Source organism: Periophthalmus magnuspinnatus, chromosome 3 (assembly GCF_009829125.3).
Source record: "Periophthalmus magnuspinnatus isolate fPerMag1 chromosome 3, fPerMag1.2.pri, whole genome shotgun sequence".
Taxonomy (NCBI): Eukaryota; Metazoa; Chordata; class Actinopteri; order Gobiiformes; family Gobiidae; genus Periophthalmus; species Periophthalmus magnuspinnatus.
Window position 1 is genome coordinate 10491021 of NC_047128.1, and position 20425 is coordinate 10511445.

The window sequence follows — 20425 nt, forward strand, 5'->3', positions numbered from 1 at the left end:
AATGGACAAATCAACTGATCTGTCGCAGAACATTCCAGACAAAGCAATAACATCTCCACTGAGACAACCAGATCCTCCACCAAAAAAGTTACATAGTGCACCTTTAAAATGAGTTTGCATTTAAGTAGCCTGATCAAATGATTTGCAGTGATGATGCTGACTAGTTACCAAGTCAGTTACAGATTCTTCCCTTTGGATGGTGAGCTGCCCCATTATACTTTATGATAAATGAAAATTAAAAAGGTGTTTTTTAAACATGACTTACCTGGAAAAGCTGCTTGAGTGAAAACAGCGACCTCCGGAGCTCAGGGCCTTGGGAGTTGTACAACTTTTCTGCAAAAATAAAAACAGAAGAAGAAAGACAGGAAGTGAGTGTGTTTACGGCGATGTGGGCAGAGTTCCAAAACTGGACCATGACTCAGGCAGTGGACTGCCAATGGACTTAACCCACGGATGACACAGCAAAGGATGGTGTTTAGTGTGTTAATCTAGTCCACTAATGAATTCGAGTCAGTTTTGTAGTCATATTTTAGTTTAATGTAACATAGTTTAATGTAACTCGTTAAGTCATCTGCTCGTCTCTGGACGATGTTCCACAGTATGATATCAAACTCATCTATCTTGCATTTATTCAATTGCAGGTGTTTCTGTTAATAATACAAAACTGAAAAAAGTAAAAAAATATGCATTCTTATTGTGAGCAGGGTCACCTCTGTAACATGGCCTGCTTGCGTTACCTGCTTGTTTCCATGAAGACAGATATATTTAATGCCATACTGTGGAATATTCACCTGTGTGTTTTACAACTCCATTCACATTTTAACCACTTCAAACAGCATTAACATTTTAGAGAAGACTGACATCTGAAGTGCTAAATCAATACAAGAATCCCATACATTTCAGAGCATGTTTATAGAAGTTTAAACTACAGGATTTTTTCATATTAACAATCTACAAGATTTTTTTCATATTAAGACATGATATTTTGTTGGGAATATCATGTTACTGAAATGACGGCAGATTTGTTATTTGTGACCATTTAATAAATTGCATTTTATCCTATTACGAAAAACTAGAGTTAACAAGTTAAAAGGGGAACAGCCAGTTTTCTTCAGTCAAATTAAGCAGGGAGGATGGGGAGGCTTCCTGAACAAAAGGAGCCATTTCCTGTTTGTTTCAATAAGAGGTCCTGACCCAGAATGACAAAATGTTTAATCAGAAAAAACAGAGGAATGTGTGAATAATTATGAGTTCACTACACGAGCAGACAGTATAGAGGGTTAGACCATGAGCTGGACTAGAATTACACTGTTTTATGATAAGAGAGGTAAAGTAAGAGGTTAATCATCTGCCTCATTGCAACATTTATGAAATGACATGAAGGAGGTGACCTATGATGGTGTATGGCTGTGTCTCTGAGGATCATTTCTATCAGTGACTAGACTGAATAATTCCCTATAGTAAAACACAAATTTGCATTTGAACATACATTTGAGCAGTTCCATCTGTGTTAAATATGATTGGCCTACAGAATGTTGTGATGTCATCTGAAAACCAGCAATAGGCCAATGTTTAATACAGATGTGGGCAGCTAAAACTAATATTGTCAATAGCTCTTGTTGGTAGTCACTAATAGAAATGATCAGGTTCAACATTTGTGAATTTAACTTTTGGATATTTCATGGTAAAGTACAGTGTAATCAATAGTGTTCTGACCTGTCTATTTTGACTATTTTCTGTTAGTTTGGCCAAGTGCGCTGGCCCTTTAATAAAATCAGGACGTTGTCCCTACAGGTCACGTGCGGTAATGCGTGTGTAACAGACATAGGTGTAACAGAAAGGTCTTGTTCGGCTGACATGTGTTAGTCACGCTGTAGTTCATGAAGGCATTTCCTGTAAGTATACAAGTCTAAAAGTTAAAGATATTCATAATAAAATGTGTTTAAGTAATTAAAAAGGTACAAAAAAAGAACAATTTACAGGCTAATTTACATGCTACTTATGTTGCGTTGCTGGCATGAATTTGGTGTATTAGCACGTTGCTATTTGCCGTTTCCCGTGTTAAGTCGCTAATGTACTGTGTATTATGCTGTTACAGTTTCACACCTGCCATATAAAGACAGTCTACACCCATCCTGGCGTCAGTGACTTATTGTGTGGAGGTGTTTAACTCCTGGATAGTAGAAACGGGGTTCTACGACGCCAGTACAAATAGGGAAAATTGGCTCTTGCCTTCATCTGAGATTCTAGAATCTGAAAACCACCAGAGGTTAAAACAAAACAATTTGCTGAATATCTCTACTCTCTCTCAAATAATTTATATTTTAAACAAGGGACAAAATAAAAGAAAAGGTAGTAGTAGTAGTAGCATTAGCAGTAGTATTAGTAGTAGTAATAGTAGTAGCAGTAGTAGTTGCAATAGCAGTAGCAGCAGTAGTAGTAGTAGTAGTAGTACTATAAAACAAGTTGAGCATAATACTAAATTATTAATACTGCGAATGTTGTTTGGAAAATATGAAAGATTATAAAAGATCAAATTGGCAATATATTAATTTTGCAAACAAGTTTCTATTTCTGCACCTTTGTGTGTTATTTTACAGTGCTTTGTGCCCTTCACTTTTCAGTGCTAACCTGAAAACAAACATGAAAAATAAATATGGAATCAATTATGTATTTAGTTACTTGTTAAATTGAAAGAACTGAAGTGGCCCAGGAGTTATAAAGAGAGGCAGGAGACTAATGGCGTCTAATGGAGGGATGAACACTGTACACATGGTGGCGGTATTGTCCATTCAAGTCTGGCTGAGCTTCTATTGTAGGGAGCATTATATTCTCTGATGACTAAGCTCAGCTATCGGCAGAGAAATGTCAATGTCATCAAGGAGGTGTCCTTACATTACAGTTATGCAATCCCCCATTTCACACAAATCACTTTTTTCCCCAAAAAAGACTATTGCTTAGATTGAAGCCAGATTTGATTTTTTTTAAACCACAAGTAGGGATGCACCGATCCAATACTGGTATCAGATATTGGCATAGATACTGAAAAATGTGCTGAATTGGATATTGACTCCCAAATATCAGTTCAGTCGATACAGAGGTTGGACATACAAACTGAAGATGATTTACTGGTCATAGTTGGACCAGAAAGTTTCATAATATTTGAACCTTTATTTATACAAAGTTGTTCTGTCGTTACTCAAGAGATAAATCACAGCTCCATAATACATCTGGACCACTTTTGTCTTTTCATTTTGTGTAAAGGAAATACCGTAAATTTCGGACTATAAGCCGCAACTTTTTCCCCACGCTTTGAACCCTGCGGCCTATACAACAGTGCGGCTTATTTATAGAATTTTACTGGATAACGGCCACTGGGGGGCGATCTCTAGCTGTAAATGTAAAAGTGAGACAGACATGGGGAAAAATTATACTCTGAAGAATACACTAGTTTTTTGAACTGTCATTTAGCGCATCGTGCCACAGCCTCATCATGGAAAACACACAAAGAAATGGATATGATGCAGTTTTTAAGATAAAGAAGGAAATAGAGCAACTGCACGTAAGTTTGGCATCAATGAATCGTACTTGGTCAATGTAAAAAGATGCCAAAATCTTTCAGAGGAAATAAAAGCAGATGGCCCGTGTTGGGATGAACATACCTGCAGGTTTAGAAAATAAAGCTGTACCATGTTGATGTCGTGTCGGTGTCAATTTTCAGGCACAGTTTAAAAAAAAGTGTGTCCGTGTACCGTCTTTCTGTGTAAATATCTCATGTTACGATATGAAAACCTGCGGCTTATATATGTACAAAATTTGTTTTTCTTTTCAAATTTAGCTGGTGCAGCTTATATTCAGGTGCGCTCTATAGTCTGAAATTTAATACTAAATACTGTTTTGAGTCTCTGCACAGGTATTGGTCAATAGCACGTATCAGCAGATATGTAAAACTATAGTATTGTTTTGTTTTGTCTGATCTTTCCTGTTGTTTGATTTTCCTGTTTGTTTTTGTGTGTAGGCAGCACGATGGCTGAGTGGCAACACTTATGCCTCACAGCAAGAAGGTTTGGTTCGATCCCCGGGTCGCCCAGGCCTTTCTGTGTGGAGTTTTGCATGTTTCTCCCCGTGTCTGGATGGGTTTCCTCTGGGTACTCCGGTTTCCCCCATCAACCAAAACATAAACACCCTTCGAGACAACTGTTGTTGTGATTTTGGGCGTTACAAAAATAAAATGAATTGAATTGAGTATCGAAATCATCCCGAGCCACAATAACCTCCAAAACAGAATTGGTTGTTCCCTTAGCAACATGAACTCATCCGCAGCATTCACCAACATATTTTACAACAAAGAGACAAGACTTTGACATACATCTGTGTGGTTAATCTTCAGATAGCTGTGGTATTCTAGGCATCTAAAAACACAAATCTCCTTTCTTATCTCGCCCATAAAAAAAACTCAAAAAACAAGAGGTTATCTAAAGCTTATGAGAACATGAGAAAAATAGGACACGTGCTTCAATTGGCTGACAGCAGACAACGACAGATAAAGAAGAGATCTGATTGGTCGAAATATGACAGTAGCCTAGAAAATGGATTCAGGCTTCTCTCAGTTTTATAATGGTGTGGCTGGATACTGATTACCCTACAATGTAAAATGTGTAGAATTGACAGACTCTGAATGAACAGGTAAAAGGTGACAGTAGATACAGCTGAAACTACATAAAAAGACACATACTTTTTCTCACTGTCTGACAGTGAGTCAGACAGTGAGACCTGTTTTAGGTCAATTAGGATTGCCAAATGGACAATGACCCAAATAATAATGCCAAATAGCTTATAAAGTGGCTTAAGGATAACAAAGTCAGTGTTTTGGAGTGGCCATCACAAAGCACTGATGTCAATTGTATTGAATTATATGGGCAGATCAGAAAAGGCATGTACGAGCAAGGCGGGTTACAAACTCGTCTCAGTTACACCAGTTCTGTCAGGAGGAATGGGCCAAAATTCCTGCCAACTATTGTGAGAAGCTTGTGAAAGAATATCCAAAACATTTGACCCAAGTCATACAGTTTAAAGGCAATGGTACCAAATACTAATGAAACTTTATACACTACTAATGAAAAAGTAATGTCTAAAAATCTCTCTATATATTGAGATGACAATATAAAAAAAAACAAAAAAAAGAAAGACTTAAAATTGGTCTAAAAGGTAGTCCAGAAGAACAGTATTTCAGACTGGACAAAACAGGGTAAATATACTGTTAACATGGTGGAGGGAGTTTAAACACTGTGGTAGGACTGTGTCTGTGTGGGGCCAGGGAAGAAATCACCCTAATTATGATCTGACAGTCCAGAGGAGCAGAGGAGCAGCGGAAGAGAGGAGAAGAAGGAGAGGAGGAGGAGAGGAAAAGAGGAGGAGGAGGAGAAGAGAAATAGATGAGGAGGAGGAGAGGAGAAGGAGACAAGGAAAGAAAGAAAGAAGAAGGAGACAAGAAGGAGGAGAGCCAAGAGAGCATGGTTCAAGAACTGAGCTGCATTTTAGTTCATCTGTTGTAGAGTTCATCCAAAAATAGTCATGCCCTATAAACTGAATTGTGACCCTACAAAGTGACTTCACAACACTAGTGACAAAAACAAAACCACTTTCTAATTAGAGATAGAAATATAGGGCTATGGGGTAACAGTTAATTCTCCAGCACGGACCAATATTTTTGTTTTGACCAATCTGCTACCTAAAGGATACATTAAAGATGGGTTGTTTTAACCTTTAACTTTTAGTAGAAAGATTTAACGCTTTCTACCATGTTATAATGCTGTTCCATCATCAAAAACATGCCTGAAGAGCCCCCTTTACGGTTAGCAGTACGAGTTAGTACAAGACTCACAAAACTGATGTAATGTCATGTGTTAGAAATTAATACCCCCTAGAAGTGTATTTGAACATAGAGGGTACTGCCCAAAGTGTGAATACAGTGTAAGTGAGTGAGTTTGATTCATAGACTGTAAATATACATAGCTAACCCCCCAGTCGCCGTGTTCCAAATAGGAAGTGATCATGGGTGCACTTCCGGCTCCATTGATCTGGCTCCAATTCACTTTATATTGAGAAATTGTCACCCCTCTTTTTGTAACAGGTGCAGAAAGCCTAGTCATTTTTACTTAAAATGTTTGTTTTAACCCGCTCTGCATCCTGGTATTTATTTCTCTATTGTGTCCATAAATCAAGATATGAACATTAATATCAGACAAATCAAGCATCTTCTTTCTCCAAGGTCACCCCTGCTAGCTTTAGCAACAGGTTTGATTGACAGAGCTGCTAAGCGTCCACACTGCTTGTTTAGCAGGGAGTGTTACCTACAACATTTGACTGGAGCCGAATGCTATGGGTGATGTCACACTCACTTAGTCCACTTCTTTTTACAGTCTATGGTTTGACTGTAAATTTAAATGACATAATAATAATAATAACTTTAAAATTAATGGCAGCTGGTAAAATTACATAAAACAGCCACAGCCAATTTGACATTATAGCTAATCCTGCTTTTCCTGATCTCAAATCTTGTTCGTGTTTGTGAGACGTGCTCTTTAAACTGTTTACTGAAGGATAAACAGCTGTAAATACATGAGGGTAGAGTCACGACGACGAGATGTGACAAAGTACTGCCAAAATCTGAAGTATTTCACAGAGACATGCAGTAACGCTTAATCAGAGCAGTACTTCAGTGAAGGGCAAATACTGAGGACCAGGGAGGGGTCTGACTCTAAAGTACTCCACACACTCTTGGTTACAGATTTGAGTGTTAGTGATTGGCCTTTCATGATACCAACTTATCTTTTTATATTTGATAGTTGGTACTGCAACTTTTGGGGGTCAATATTTATCACTGGTACAATCGTGGTGGTTATGTTCTAAAAATAACCCACAATAGGCAAAATCCAAGTAGTCAGCTTTATTTTTTTACAATTATTATGTATGTTTTGAGGCTGTAAAACCCCTCACCACACACTTTCTCAGATAGACATTAACATTTTCTCACATTTCCCTCTTGTTTAAACACTTTCAATGTTTGTCAAGCTTATATCCCCCTTCCTCGATGATCGCTTTAAATTTGTTGTTCATGTATGCCTCTGCTCCAGCAATATCCGCTGCAGAGAAACAGTTTTAAGTCCAAAGCCTTCCTGAAATTTGTCATGCCAGCCCTTGCTGGCATTAAATGGGCTTGGTATAGCGTGAAAAGTACTTGACGATGGCCTGGGCTCCGCATCATCCTGCTCCTCACTGTCAGCAAATGTTTCAGCACTTCAGAGTCACACTGCTAGCGATCGAACATTTATGTAAATTTGGCTGAATGCATTCTGTACTGTACAGGAGACACAGCACGGAGGAGACAAATTAACAATGGTCTACAGTCCCTTAGTCAATCAGGATGCAGAACACAATGTAAGTTCATACACTGTGTAAAAAGAATGCAAAATTGCACTAAAAAATCTGCGAATCAGTAAGGCCGCAAAAGGTGAACTGCGTTATAGTGATGGACAACTGTATAGTCATTTAAAATGTGCAAATTATAACATAATAATCTACGGGTGTTAGAGATTATAGCTATAGAGCAGACACAAGCACAATAGGGCTGATTTAAGAAAGTCAGTGCAAAAATGTGTTTTCTCATCTTTGAAAGTATTGCACAACCAGCTCAATAGTTTGCACACCACATCATCAGACTGTTTAGGAAAAACATCATTATCATCATGTATTTATATATTTCCACACACGGGACAAAGAACAAAAAAATAATCCAGAGAATAAAGTCAGGCCACACAGAGGGAATCCAGCAGAGCTACAACTATAACTCTTTTACACAAGTCTAAAAATAAACCTGAAAAAAGTGTGAAGAGCGCCTCCTTCCTGCAGCACACAGCAGGAGACAGTGGCAGCACATCCTCTGCTATGCTCCATAAAAACAAGGTCCACTAAACTCCACATCTGAACTCCAGATCTGTCCAAACTGACACTAGACTTTGGGATTTGACCATCTCCAAATGTTGTAACGCCACATGCCCTGAAGTCTACAGCAGAAAAAGAAACTTACTGAACAGATAAAAGCAGAGGGCAGAGGCACAAGGTTTTTAAATCATTTCATATTGTCAACATAAAGCTTTTGTTACTTGTAGACTTACAGTGGCAAGAGGAACCAACACTTTTACTCAAGTAAGAGTACTGCTACTTTAATATAAATATTACTCAAGTAGTAGTATGCTGCTTCGCTATGTGTGGGCAAACCTCCTTGTCAAAGTCTGATCTCGTCAGATCTCGGAAGCTAAGCACGACGGGACCTTGTTAGGGAATTCCAGATGCTACGATGGGCACCAGTGGTAAAAATTGTTGTTGTGTCCTTGGGCAAGACATTTTGCCCACATTGCCTAGTATGAATGCGCTTTGTGAGTGCTAGTGGTGGTCAGAGGGGCTGATGGAGCTTATTGGCAACCTCATTTCTGTGAGAATGGAGTGAATGAGTGGTGCTCTTTAAAGCACTTTGGATGTCTTTAAAGATGTTATATAACTCCAGTGTTTAATGAATTAATAATTAAAAGGTAGAGTAATGTGAAAAGTACAGTTTCTTTAAAACGTTACTCAAGTAGATGTAACTGAGTAGATGTAACAGAGTACAACCCACCACTCTTTTAGAGTGATGAAAATCTAGCATCACTGACATAGAAATGACCTGTTCAAAACTAAATATTATATTAGACACTTAGAGCTGACTCACTTTGCACCTGTAACTGACAAAACTATCCAAGAGATTGTCACCAGTCTGAGTTCATCTACATGCTGCCTCGATCTGTTACTCACTAAATTTCTAAAGTCTGTGCTCAACAGTTTGCTGTCACCACTCACTGTCATAGTTAATATTTCACTTCAATCTGGAACATTCCCAAGCGCTTTGAAAACTGCGGTTATCAAGCCTCTCCTACAGAAGAGCAGTCTTGATGCCACAATATTGAACAATTACCGACCAATCTCAAATCTGCCGTTTTTAGGCAAAGTCCTCGAAAAAGTTGTTTACCAACAGCTTATTAACTTCCTCGAAATTAACAACTCCTTTGATGTCTTCCAATCAGATTTTAGACCCCACCACAGCACTGAGACTGCTCTTATCAAGGTGACAAATGACATCCGCCTGAACACTGATGCAGGCAAAGTCTCAGTCTTGATCCTGTTAGATCTGAGTGCTGCCTTTGACACTGTTGATCATGGGATCCTCTTACAGAGACTAGAGGACTGGGTGGGCATCTCTGGTACAGCACTAAACTGGTTCAAGTCCTATTTAGAAAACAGGGAGTACTTTGTTGAAATTGGAAAATGTATATCAGATAAAATGTCCCTGACCTGTGGGGTGCCCCAGGGTTCAATCCTGGGACCCCTGCTGTTCAATCTCTACATCCTGCCGTTAGGTCAGTTAATACGTAGCAATAATGTGCCTTCCACAACTATGCAGATGACACTCAGATCTATGTCTCACTGGCAGCAGGTGAATATGGACCAGTGGATTCACTCTGGTGCCCAGAGTCAGGACTAAACATGGGGAATCAGCATTTAAGTTTTATGCAGCTAAAACCTGGAACCTTCTTCCTGAAGATGTGAGACAGGCCTCTACTTTGACAATGTTTAAATCCAGGCTCAAAACGGTTCTGTTCAGCTGTGCATACAACTGAAAGGTTTTTATTCTGCACTCTTCTCTTTTAATGGTAAATTTATGATGATTATTTGTGATTATTTATGTTTTGATTTGTGTGATTTTAATGTCTTTCTTATTCTGTAAAGCACTTTGAATTGCCTTGTGTACGAATTGTGCTATACAAAATAAACTTGCCTTGCCTATTATAACTTTTATATGGGCAAAAGTTAAAATATTACAGATAAAAAGACCCATACATAACCAAAGCGCCAGTCCAGCTCAGAGTAAGGATGTTTTTCTTGTTCTAATGTGAGTACACAGTCTGTTGTTGTGGCTATTAATGGAGCATGTCTATGCAGTGAGCTGGACACACAGTACAGAGCGGTATTACATGATACTAGCTGCAGACAGCCCTCTGCCTCCTCTTCTAATGTTTCTGACATACGACTTTGACCTTTGGAGAAAAGTTCAGAAAACACTTCTTATACTTAACTGATGAAAGGATTGAAATAATATAACCCGAGACTAAAACTCACACTATGTACCTTATGCGGTGGAGGGTCCACAATCTGTGTCTCCATGGAAATGTTATTGCTTTTCCTGGAAAGTTTCACAGTATGGCATTAAGCAAATTTATTCAGTTACAGGTGTTTTTATTGCTATGGAAATCCCTTGAAAAACATTTTTCATAGTCACCAGCTATTCTTAATGGAAATGGATCAGTTGAATGCTGTGGAACATTCCAGGCAAAGCTGACATAGCAGATAGTGAACCCTCCATCAGAAAAGTTACGCAGTGCACTTTAGTGTGCTAGCATGCTAGTTGTTGTAAATTAAAGCAAAACTCCGCTCTGGTCTGATGCTGCTAACCCTTTAAAATTAAGTAGTTCTGTTTTTCACGTTTTTGAGGGGGTAAAAATCAAGTACAGTGCCTTTAAGTACTGTCATAAAATAATATTTGCTTATATAACTGCCATATGTAGCTCTATTGCTAAAGTAAGATAACTAATCTAAAGTTACTCCAACCTACTGATAATACAAATAAATACTGATGTTTTGTTCTTATGTTTTTCTTATGTTCTTCTATGATATAACACAAGTCAAAGTTTTAACATTAGATTGTGTGTTGTTGTGACTGTTACCATGGGGCAGGCGCTTCGGGACACTCCTATTTCCAATGACTCCTAATCCACAGAAATGTAAATCAACTTGTTTCAGGTTACTCTTAAATTACATTCAGCATTCATCCTCCTCACTGTAGGAGCAACAACAGTCCAGTAATTACTCTGTTCCCTCCTAGCAAATGTAATGTAAGTATGCACAATGTATGTGCTGCCAAAACAAGGTGGACAGGTGAAACTAATGTTCATTACTAAAAAATAGTTAAAGGAGCATTATGAAAATTCTGCTAGCATTTCATTTCTTTTTATTACTCTTCATTTTTACTGTTAATTTATGTCATGACCATAGGCTTTATATATAAATGGACATAGCTAACCTAGTTCCTAGTTCCAAATAGGAAGTGATCATAGGCACGTCTTCCACCTCCATCAATTTCAATTCACTTTACACTGAAAGACTGTGGTCCCGCTCTCTGTAAATGCTGCTGTCAGACTTGTCATTTTGGTTAAACTGTTTGTATTAGGCCACTCTACATGATCCTGGGGTTTTTATTTTACTCTTGTGTCCATAAATCAAGATATGAACATTAATAACAACAAATCAGGTGCCTTCCTTCTCTGAGGTCACTCCCTCTAGCGTTAGCAACAGGTTTGATTGACAGCGTTACTAAGCGCCCGCTTCCTGCTTGCTACCCGCGGTCGGAATTCTAAATATGGAACTCGGCTCCAAATTTTCCCCCAATAGCTGCTAGCCTCAATGAGCTTCATTTAACTGGAGCTGAAAGCTATGGGTGACATCACACTCCCTTAGTCCCCTTCTTCATACAGGCTTATGGTCATGATTTAAAAGCATTTGCCAAATTTCTGCAATTTCTTTTCCCTATTTGGGCCTTCTCATCAGTCAGACTCAGGCCAGTTTCATTCCATGTTCATTGTTCTTCTCATATTCCATAAAAGAAAATAGGTGTTATTGTTCCACATTGACATACTCAGCAGTGGTCCATGATATATGTAAATTATGAATGATTCAAACAAATAAATGGTTTGAATCATTAAGTAACTCAAACTGTTTTTATGATGTTTGTGGTTCTCTCCTAAGCTCTTCTGGGACATTTTATATTTTTTGGGGCAATATATACTGCCTGGTCGAAAAAACAAGTCGCCACCAAAAAAAGGCCACAGACTCTAATATTTCATTGGACCACAGCTGTGGCATTGTTGCGCTAATTTTCTGCAATGTCACAAGATTTCTTTCCATCCAGTGAATTCATTTTTGACCAAGATCTTGCATTGATGATGGTAGAGTCTGACCACTGAGCAAAGCCTTCTCCAGCACATCCCAAAGATTCTCAATGGGGTTAAGGTCTGGACTCTGTGGTGGCCAATCCATGTGTGAAAATGATGTCTATTCTCCCTGAAGCACTCTTTCATAATTTGAGCCCAATGAATCCTGGCATTGTCATCTTGGAATATGCTCGTGCCATCAGGGAAGAAAACATCCACTGATGGAATAACCTGGTCATTCAGTATATTCAGGTAGTCAGCTGACCTCATTCCTTCAGCACAGACTGTTGCTGAACCTAGACCTGACTTAAATTAATTAAATCCAGGTGAGTTATTTTTGGCCAGGCAGTAGGTAAAGCAACCAAATGTATCTTAAGTGCAGCACATACACAATACCGGCAAATTCATGCATTTCAGAATGATGAAAAATGTGGACCATTGTCATAGCAACAAATTAAAGCAAAATGTTATATCTGTTGAAGGTCCTATCAACTATGGCGACACTCTACATAGTCCTACACTCCACATAGTACTACACTCCACATAGCACTACACTCCACATAGCACTACACTCCACATAGCACTACACTCCACATAGCACTACACTCCACATAGTACTCTTTAAAATATTTTTCATGTCACTTGGGGTGATTGCCTCAGTGGTTTAAGTACTTATATTGTTCACAGGCCAAGACAAAGATCTCAGGTCCATCAAATTAAGAGAATGAACCATTTCCTTAAAAAATGGCTTGAGTGCAGTAGAAAATGATGTGTATTTGTCATTTTGGTGAAGTTTAAAAGTTTACCTCCAACATACTTAAAGGTAATTCCAACTGTTACCTAGCAACTGTAATGTAAACAATGGCCAAAGCTTGTCTAATTAACACAACAATTATGGTTAGACTAATAAAAATAAATGGCAACACCTTCAGTTTGTTAAATGGAGGTTTAAACTAACAGAAATGCCTTCCTTGAGGGTAAATGATCTCATTACTTCAGCTCTGTGTCCATCCCTGTATTTTAGATGTAATTTTCAGTGTTGAAGACATAAAAAGAGGTATTTAGGAACTAGGCGTTACTTGATGCATTTTTGCACTTTTCTCATTTTTTTTTTTTTTTTTCACAAATTGTAAAACTGATAAATATTTAGCATACGTACTATCCCATCAAACCAAGTCAGAATTAGACAAACATGAAAACCTGCCATATGCACTTTAATACTCCTTAAAATTCAACTCCAATTCCACTTGGGGCAATTGGATCAGTAGATATAGCGGTCACCTACTCAGTCTCAAAGATGAATCCTAGCTCTAGCCATAACATTTCAAAAACAAATGTGCTCAAGAGTGTACAGTGAAGCCAAATTAGTCACTACTCTAGACTGATGGCCAGACAAACCAGCCTCACTGTTCCTTAAAGAGAAATGACCTGTACCAAGCACCATGCAGCTCTGAGCCAAAATGGCCACCATCCAGCCTCAGTTTCACAGTTTAACAGCTGAGGTTTAAGAAGGACGGGCCCTGGATTAAAGGTGCTAAAGCTGGTCTATGATGGTGTATGTGGTACATGAGATTCCTACGGGCTGAGTCCATCACATGGACTTAGACACAAGGCAAAAGGGATTCACTCACAGATAACACACAGAAGTGTGTGTTATCTGTGAGTGAATCCCTTTTCTCAAGCTGAAGTTATAGAAGATTAGAGTTTTTTTTTAATCATTGCACAGTCTCCATAATCCTAATTTTCTGCTCTCTTGAAGATCTTGCTTAGCTCAGCTGTATAACGTGTGTCATTCATTAGTAAAAAAAAAAAAAAGAAAAAAAAGGAGAATCATGGCATAGAAATTGTTTAAATGTCCAGTATTCTATTTAGGACTTAGTGATAGAGTTTATATCTATCCATTATTGCTATGGAGTAGAGCTGTGCCAAAAATGTATAGCCTCGATCTTTGGGAGACCTATTTGTAAACAAAGAGCTCAGAATGTCACTCCCTCTGTGGAGGGATTCATGAGTTTGCACTGAAGAAACAGGAAGTGAGGCAGATAAAACCAGAGCGGTATTTCCTGTTAGTGTCAAGGAGACAAGGGCTGACTTAAATCAGGAAAAACACATATATAGTTAATATTCTAAGTTTTAGGTCATGATAGTTTCTGGGATGGAGTGAAATGTGAATCAGAAAACTAGCAGGTTAGCTATGTCCATTTATATATACAGTCTATGGTTTAAATCAACTGGATTTCAGCACTGAAACTGGCAACCAAAATGAGAGACTCATGAGAGGTTCATTCACCAAATTATAACAGACAACTTGGCATCACGTCCATTGTGTTTACATTGTATTTTGGGACCCTGTTAGGCCATGTTTATGGAATTCTTACATATAGTTCCTTTAAGTGCACTAACAAAAAGACGTCACAGTTGCAAAACTAAAACAAATTGCATGTAATATATCTCCAGTTACGTATCCTACTGTGTACTTGTCTTATATCTCTTATGTGCTTCTGTAAGCTTGAAAGCTTAAAAATGTGAAAAACAGAACTAGTTCATTTTAAACAGTTTGCAGTGATCCAAAGTTATTCCTCACTTACCTTATACATTCTTAGCATCCTAGATTAACCTAGATAGCACATAGTGGACCTCTTTTGATCTCAAGAGCTGCTTATGCAATATATCTACTGGGGCAAGACAAATTTTACTCAAAAACATGAAAAAATGATACAGGGGCTTTAATTGTGAATAATTTTGATTTCAAAATCTACAAATGACCAAAAATGAGTTCTTTTGAACTGACAGGACACGGGTCAGACAGGAAACACTGTTCTTTAGTTCTTGTGGGGATTCTATGGTCAATCCCATGCCTACGGAGTGAGTGCCGTAGCAGCTGTGTATGGAGCGTGCACAGTAGCAGCTGCAGGACGTCCCGCTGAAAACAACCAGCGTCTGTCAAAGTGTCACCGACGGCAACAAAACGAGGAAGGAAAAAGCCCAGTCTGGGGTCAAAGGTCACAGAGACATAAAGACGGGCCTGTGAGCACTTGAGTGTGGAGTTTCAGTCTGGGCTTTTTGCAGAGGGCCTGAGTGGACAGACAGTGGGTCAGCTTTGCACAATAAAGCTGCCAAAATAGGAAAGGTTAATACATTCTAATGTGTTCTTTAATAACAAGCAGATACAGACAGAAAAGTGTTCACATCTCATCATACAGTAACCACACCCATGGAAACAAGCAAGTGACCCTACCAGGCTAAATTACAGTCAGATCTGTGGAAAGGCAAAGCTGTAAGATTTTATGTGTTACAAAGCAATATGTAAATAATAACAACAACTAAATATGTGTGAGATGGATTTGTCTAATGCTATTATGTGGAACATTCAGAGTAAAGCAATAATATCTCCATAGAAACCAGCAGATAACAGACCCTCCATCAGAAAAGGCACTTAGTAGACCTTTAATTCTGGCTCCAGTGGGATGGAGTAAAGGCCCATAGTCAGTGTAGTCTATTTTTTAGCAAGAGACGACAAAAATATATAGAGACAGGATAATGTGATTAATGTTTAAAGTGCCTGTATTTTGTAGAATTGACTCTTGTGAGCTTTAAGCCATGGTAAAATGTTGTTACCTCCGCAAAAACATACCAGGAGTTGTGTTTTGTTTCATTCACTCATGTCCTGTGTTATTAGTCTGTCTATACCTCCAAAACTCAAAATGCTCTGTTATACCTTGTCATGTCATGAAGAGGTAATTTTCAAGCTACCTTTGACCTTTAGTTCAGTAGAGATTGGCAGTTCCAGGTCTAAAATCATTCAAATGATTCGAGTGAAGGTGCATAAAGTTTAAAAACACAGCTGAGCATTTCCTATATAAAAGGTGAAACAGACTGTTTTCTATTCGAGAAAAAAGCCTAAATATGCAGGGTTTGCTTGTTAAACATGTGCGAATAAAACAAAACACCACTCCAGGTATGTTTGTGATGAGGAAATAATATTATAACAGAAATCAGAAAACCGCCAAATATGGGCCCTTTCAATAATAAATCATAACTTTATTGCTGCATTCAGTTAGATCCAAACATTAACAAAAAGAAAGGAAAGGCATCTGTTTTAAAAACAAACCCAAATCTATGACTCACAGCACAATAAGGGGCAGATCAGATCAGAGCATGGAGGTCCCTGAAGTCTCAAAATGAGAAAATGCCAGACTTGGGTTTATTTTGATAGTGCCAGCTACAGTATACTGCACAAATGTACTGCCATCAAGCCAACTATATTTGAGCATTACTGGTTGAAAAAGCAAGTTTGATTTTCTAAACCCTCTCTAGAATATACTCATCATAATATTATCTATCCGTTTACAGGCAACAGTTGTTTTGCTCAAACACATTCTAATAAATCCAAATCTTTGTTTTGAGTCACTGCCAGTCTCTATTCAGTCTCCATTGTCCCTCTATGAAAGTGAAGGAAACCGACTCAGCCTCTACATCAGAAAACAAAAGTCTCAACATGGATTACATTTAAATTTAGGTTACTTTTGGGATATTTGGATGATCTAGAAATTAAGGGAATTAGGGAAAGAACTTATCTTTTAATATTTGAGAGCTGGAACAATATTTTTTTTTTTTTTTTTGGGGGGGGGGGGGTGTCAATATTTATGGGGTGTACATTTTTTCTTTTTCAGTGGCATGAATTTGTTTCAGTATTAATGTGTATCATTTACTTCAGCAATATATCAAAATCTGTTACAATGACAGGCCTACTCAAAACATCTTAATGATTATCTAGTTCTATCTTAACACTGCAACTTCACGAGTCAAAGTTCAGCCCATGACCAAAGTGTTACAGGTCCAACAAGTCTGAAAATAAGACAAAGAAACCAGCAAAGACAAATCTAAAAAACACAGATCTAAAAGAGACATTTAAAAAAAGACACATCTAAAGGCCCTGTACCTGATTTTTTTCCCATATCTGAGCAAAATGTGTCTTGTCCTGTACAGATATATTGCATAAACAGCATTTGGGGTCAAGATAAGTCTGTCTGTCTGTTTTATTGTGCGATATCCGGAAGTGTGTGTTAGCATGCTACTTGTTGTTAGCTTTACCGTCATGGCAAAGCTCCACTCTGGTCTCTGAAAGTTGGAAAAAGCTCTTATAAACTCATCATGGTGAATAGCTACGATGGTCTGAATGCATAAGGTAAGTAAGGAATAACTAGATCACCAGAGCTAAACCAGGGCTAAACAGGGAATAAACTTGGGCTAAACCGGGACTAAATCAGGACTAAACTGGGACTAATTTGGGGTTAAATCGGGGCTAAACCAGGGATAAATCAGGGATAAACCAGTGATAAACTGGGGCTAACCGGGTCTAAACTGAGGCTAAACTGGGGCTAAACCGAGGCTAAACCAGGACTAGACAGAATAAAACCGGAATTAAACCAGGGCCAAACCAAGATTACTAAATAGGGACCAAACTAGACAAGTGTGAACAGAGTCAGTGGTTTTAGTGCCGTTTTCTCTATGTGGGGTAAGGCTGAACCAGGGCAAGACCCGACATGAGTGAACAGATCACAATGACACGTTTGATAATGCATCATCATATTTACTGAACACAACTGTGTAATAAACCACTGAGTCCCGTTGTTCATGTGTAAAAAGTGTACATATTCACAATGTTATGGTCCATTAATTTCTACCACAACAAAAAGCCACTGCGAATAAAGATTACTCAACATAAATCACTCCAAATACAACTTCAGTGCCTCAGTGAAAAGAAACAACTACTCACTTCTTACTGTCCGACATGAAATCAGACTAAACATTTGGTTTTAGGTCAATTAGGATTACCAAAATTATTTCTATTTGCTAAATGCCAGAATAGTGAGCGCAGACAATTTTTCATTACTTTCTTCAAAATTAGAAGTTCACATACATTCCATTAGGATTTGGCACCATTGCCTTAAAACTGTATGACTTGGGTCAAACATTTTGGATATCCTTCCACAAGCTTCTCACAATAGCTGGCAGGAATTTTGGCCCATTCCTTCCAACAGAACTGATGTAACTGAGCAAAGTTTGTAGGCCGCCTTGCTCACACATGCTTTTTCAGGTCTGCCCATATATTTTCAATAGGATTAAGATCAGGGCTTTGTGATGGCCACTCCAAAACATTGACTTTGTTATCCTTTAGCCACTTTGTAACTAGTTTGACAGTATGCTTTAGGTCATTGTCCATTTAGAAGACCCATTTGTGCCCAACTTTTAACTTCCTGGTTGATGTCTTGACATGTTGCTTCAGTATTTCCACCTAATGTTGTTTCCTCAAGATGCCATTTATTTTGTGAAGTGCACCAGTCCCTCCTGCAGCAAAACAACCCCACAACATGATGCTGCCACCCCCGTATTACACAGTTGGGATGGTGTTCTTAGGTTTGCAAGCCTCCCCATTTTGCCCATTTTATCGAATGTATCGATGCTCATTATGGCCAAACAGTTCAATTTTAGTTTCGTCAGACCACAGGACATGTCTCCAAAAATGCAGGTGTTTGTCTCTGTATGCATTTGAAAACTTTAATCTGGCTTTTTTTTGTTTCTTTTGGGGTAATGCCTTCTTCCTGGCAGAGTGGCCTTTCAGCCCATGTCAGTACAGTACTCGTTTTACTGCCGATATTGACATACTCTGGCCAGCTTCAGCCAGCATCTTCACAAGGTCTTTTGCTTTTGTTCTCAGGTTGATATGCACATTTCAGACCAAAGCACGTTCATCTTGGGACACAGAACCTGTCTCCTTCCTGACCTGTATGATGTCTGGACATTCCCATGGTGTTTATATACTTGTGTATAATTGTTTGAACAGATGAACGTGGCACCGTCAGGCATCTGGAAATTGCACCGAGGATGAACCAGACAATTGTCTTCCTGATATCTTGGCTGATTTCTTTTGACTTTCCATTGATTTTACACAAAGAAGCAGTGTGGTTCAGGTGTGCCTGCAAATACTTCCGCAGGTGTGTCTCTAATTAGACCTAAAACAGGAAAGGTTTAGTCTGATTTCATGTAAGACAGTGAGAAAAAAAAAACATGCGTGTCTTTTTATATAGTGTATGTAAACCTCTGGTTTCAACTGTATAACAAGCTCTGAAAAGTTAATTCTGCAGAATAGATCCGCTTTAATATTATTGGCCTATAGAATGTAGTGATGTCATCTGACATCACTACATTCTATAGGCAGTAGCACGTGTAGATGAAGCCATAAACAGCAGCAGTAGTAATTGTGGTAGTTATGGACAGCTGTAGTACTCTGTTAATGAAATAAAAACTTACACATTTTTATTGTAATGGAAAAGACTACATTTGAAAACCAAATAGTGATGAACAGCAGCAGTATTAGTAAACAACAATGACGGTAACATCATAGTAGGATTACAAGCAGTAGCAGCAGAGGTATCAGTACTGTGTTATTAGTTGGAAGTATAATGGTAGTAGTAGTTTTGATTTGTGCTATTGCTAACCAAATACTTTATTTAGTTTGGGAATATCCATCCTGCCTTCTTACTTTCTCGTTCTACTTTCTTACATGGTCTTATTTGGACTGCTCTTTTTGATGTTAAAATATGACTATTACTGTACCCAAACACTGGCACAAAGCCCTGTTTGTTTGGATTTGAGAGCGAGAGAGAGGAAAAGAGGGAGGAGAAAAGGAGAGAGAGAGAGAGAGAGAGAGAGAGAGAGAGAGAGAGAAGGAAAGAGAAAGAGGGAAAGGGAGAGAGGGGGAAAGAAAATGCCAGGTCTTCCAAAGGAGCAGTAAGCAGTTTGGGAAACCCCCGTGCAACAGGAAGGGGCGGGGCTAATGCCAACAAGGAGAAGGAGTTGGGTTGGGCACTAATAGAAACAGAAGAAGATTCTGAAAAGTAATCATAGAGTATCAGTGTCCCTCCTCTGTACCACTGTCCCTCCTCTGTACCACTGTCCCCGCTCTATACCAGTGTCCCTGCTCCGTCCCACTGTCCCATACAAGCCCTATAAGCCTTGGAGTGTGTCTGTTTGATGCAGCTCCCTCCAGCAGAGTTGTGATTCTATGCAGGGCTCCAGGTCCAGGAGCAGGGCTCTGCTCTGTGAGACACTGACGTTACCCAAACATAACTCATGTTTTCTTAATAAATAAAATCTAAATCGTATCTGAATTATATTTGGAATTACTAAACGTCTAGAAGTCAGCCTGACAATTACAAGTTTGAGGTGCTGTGAGATGAGGCTAAAGCTAAAGCTAAAGCTAGCATAAACACAAAACATCTTCCAGTTTAGTCTTAGATTTTAATTTCTCTGAGCCTCTGCACCAAAGTGAATCAGTAGAA

The 20425-nt window shown here is 38.6% G+C and overlaps 1 protein-coding gene across 7 annotated transcripts in view; it reads right to left on the reverse strand.

The window, feature by feature from the left end:
* Nucleotides 1-20425, reverse strand: part of fhod1 (formin homology 2 domain containing 1) — an 86015-nt gene that overhangs the window by 47418 nt on the left and 18172 nt on the right. For all 7 annotated transcript variants that reach the window (XM_055232533.1, XM_055232527.1, XM_055232532.1 and 4 more), the window contains exon 4: nucleotides 266-333. In XM_055232533.1, the coding sequence (XP_055088508.1) occupies nucleotides 266-333 (68 nt within the window). The remainder of the gene's footprint in view (nucleotides 1-265; nucleotides 334-20425) is intronic.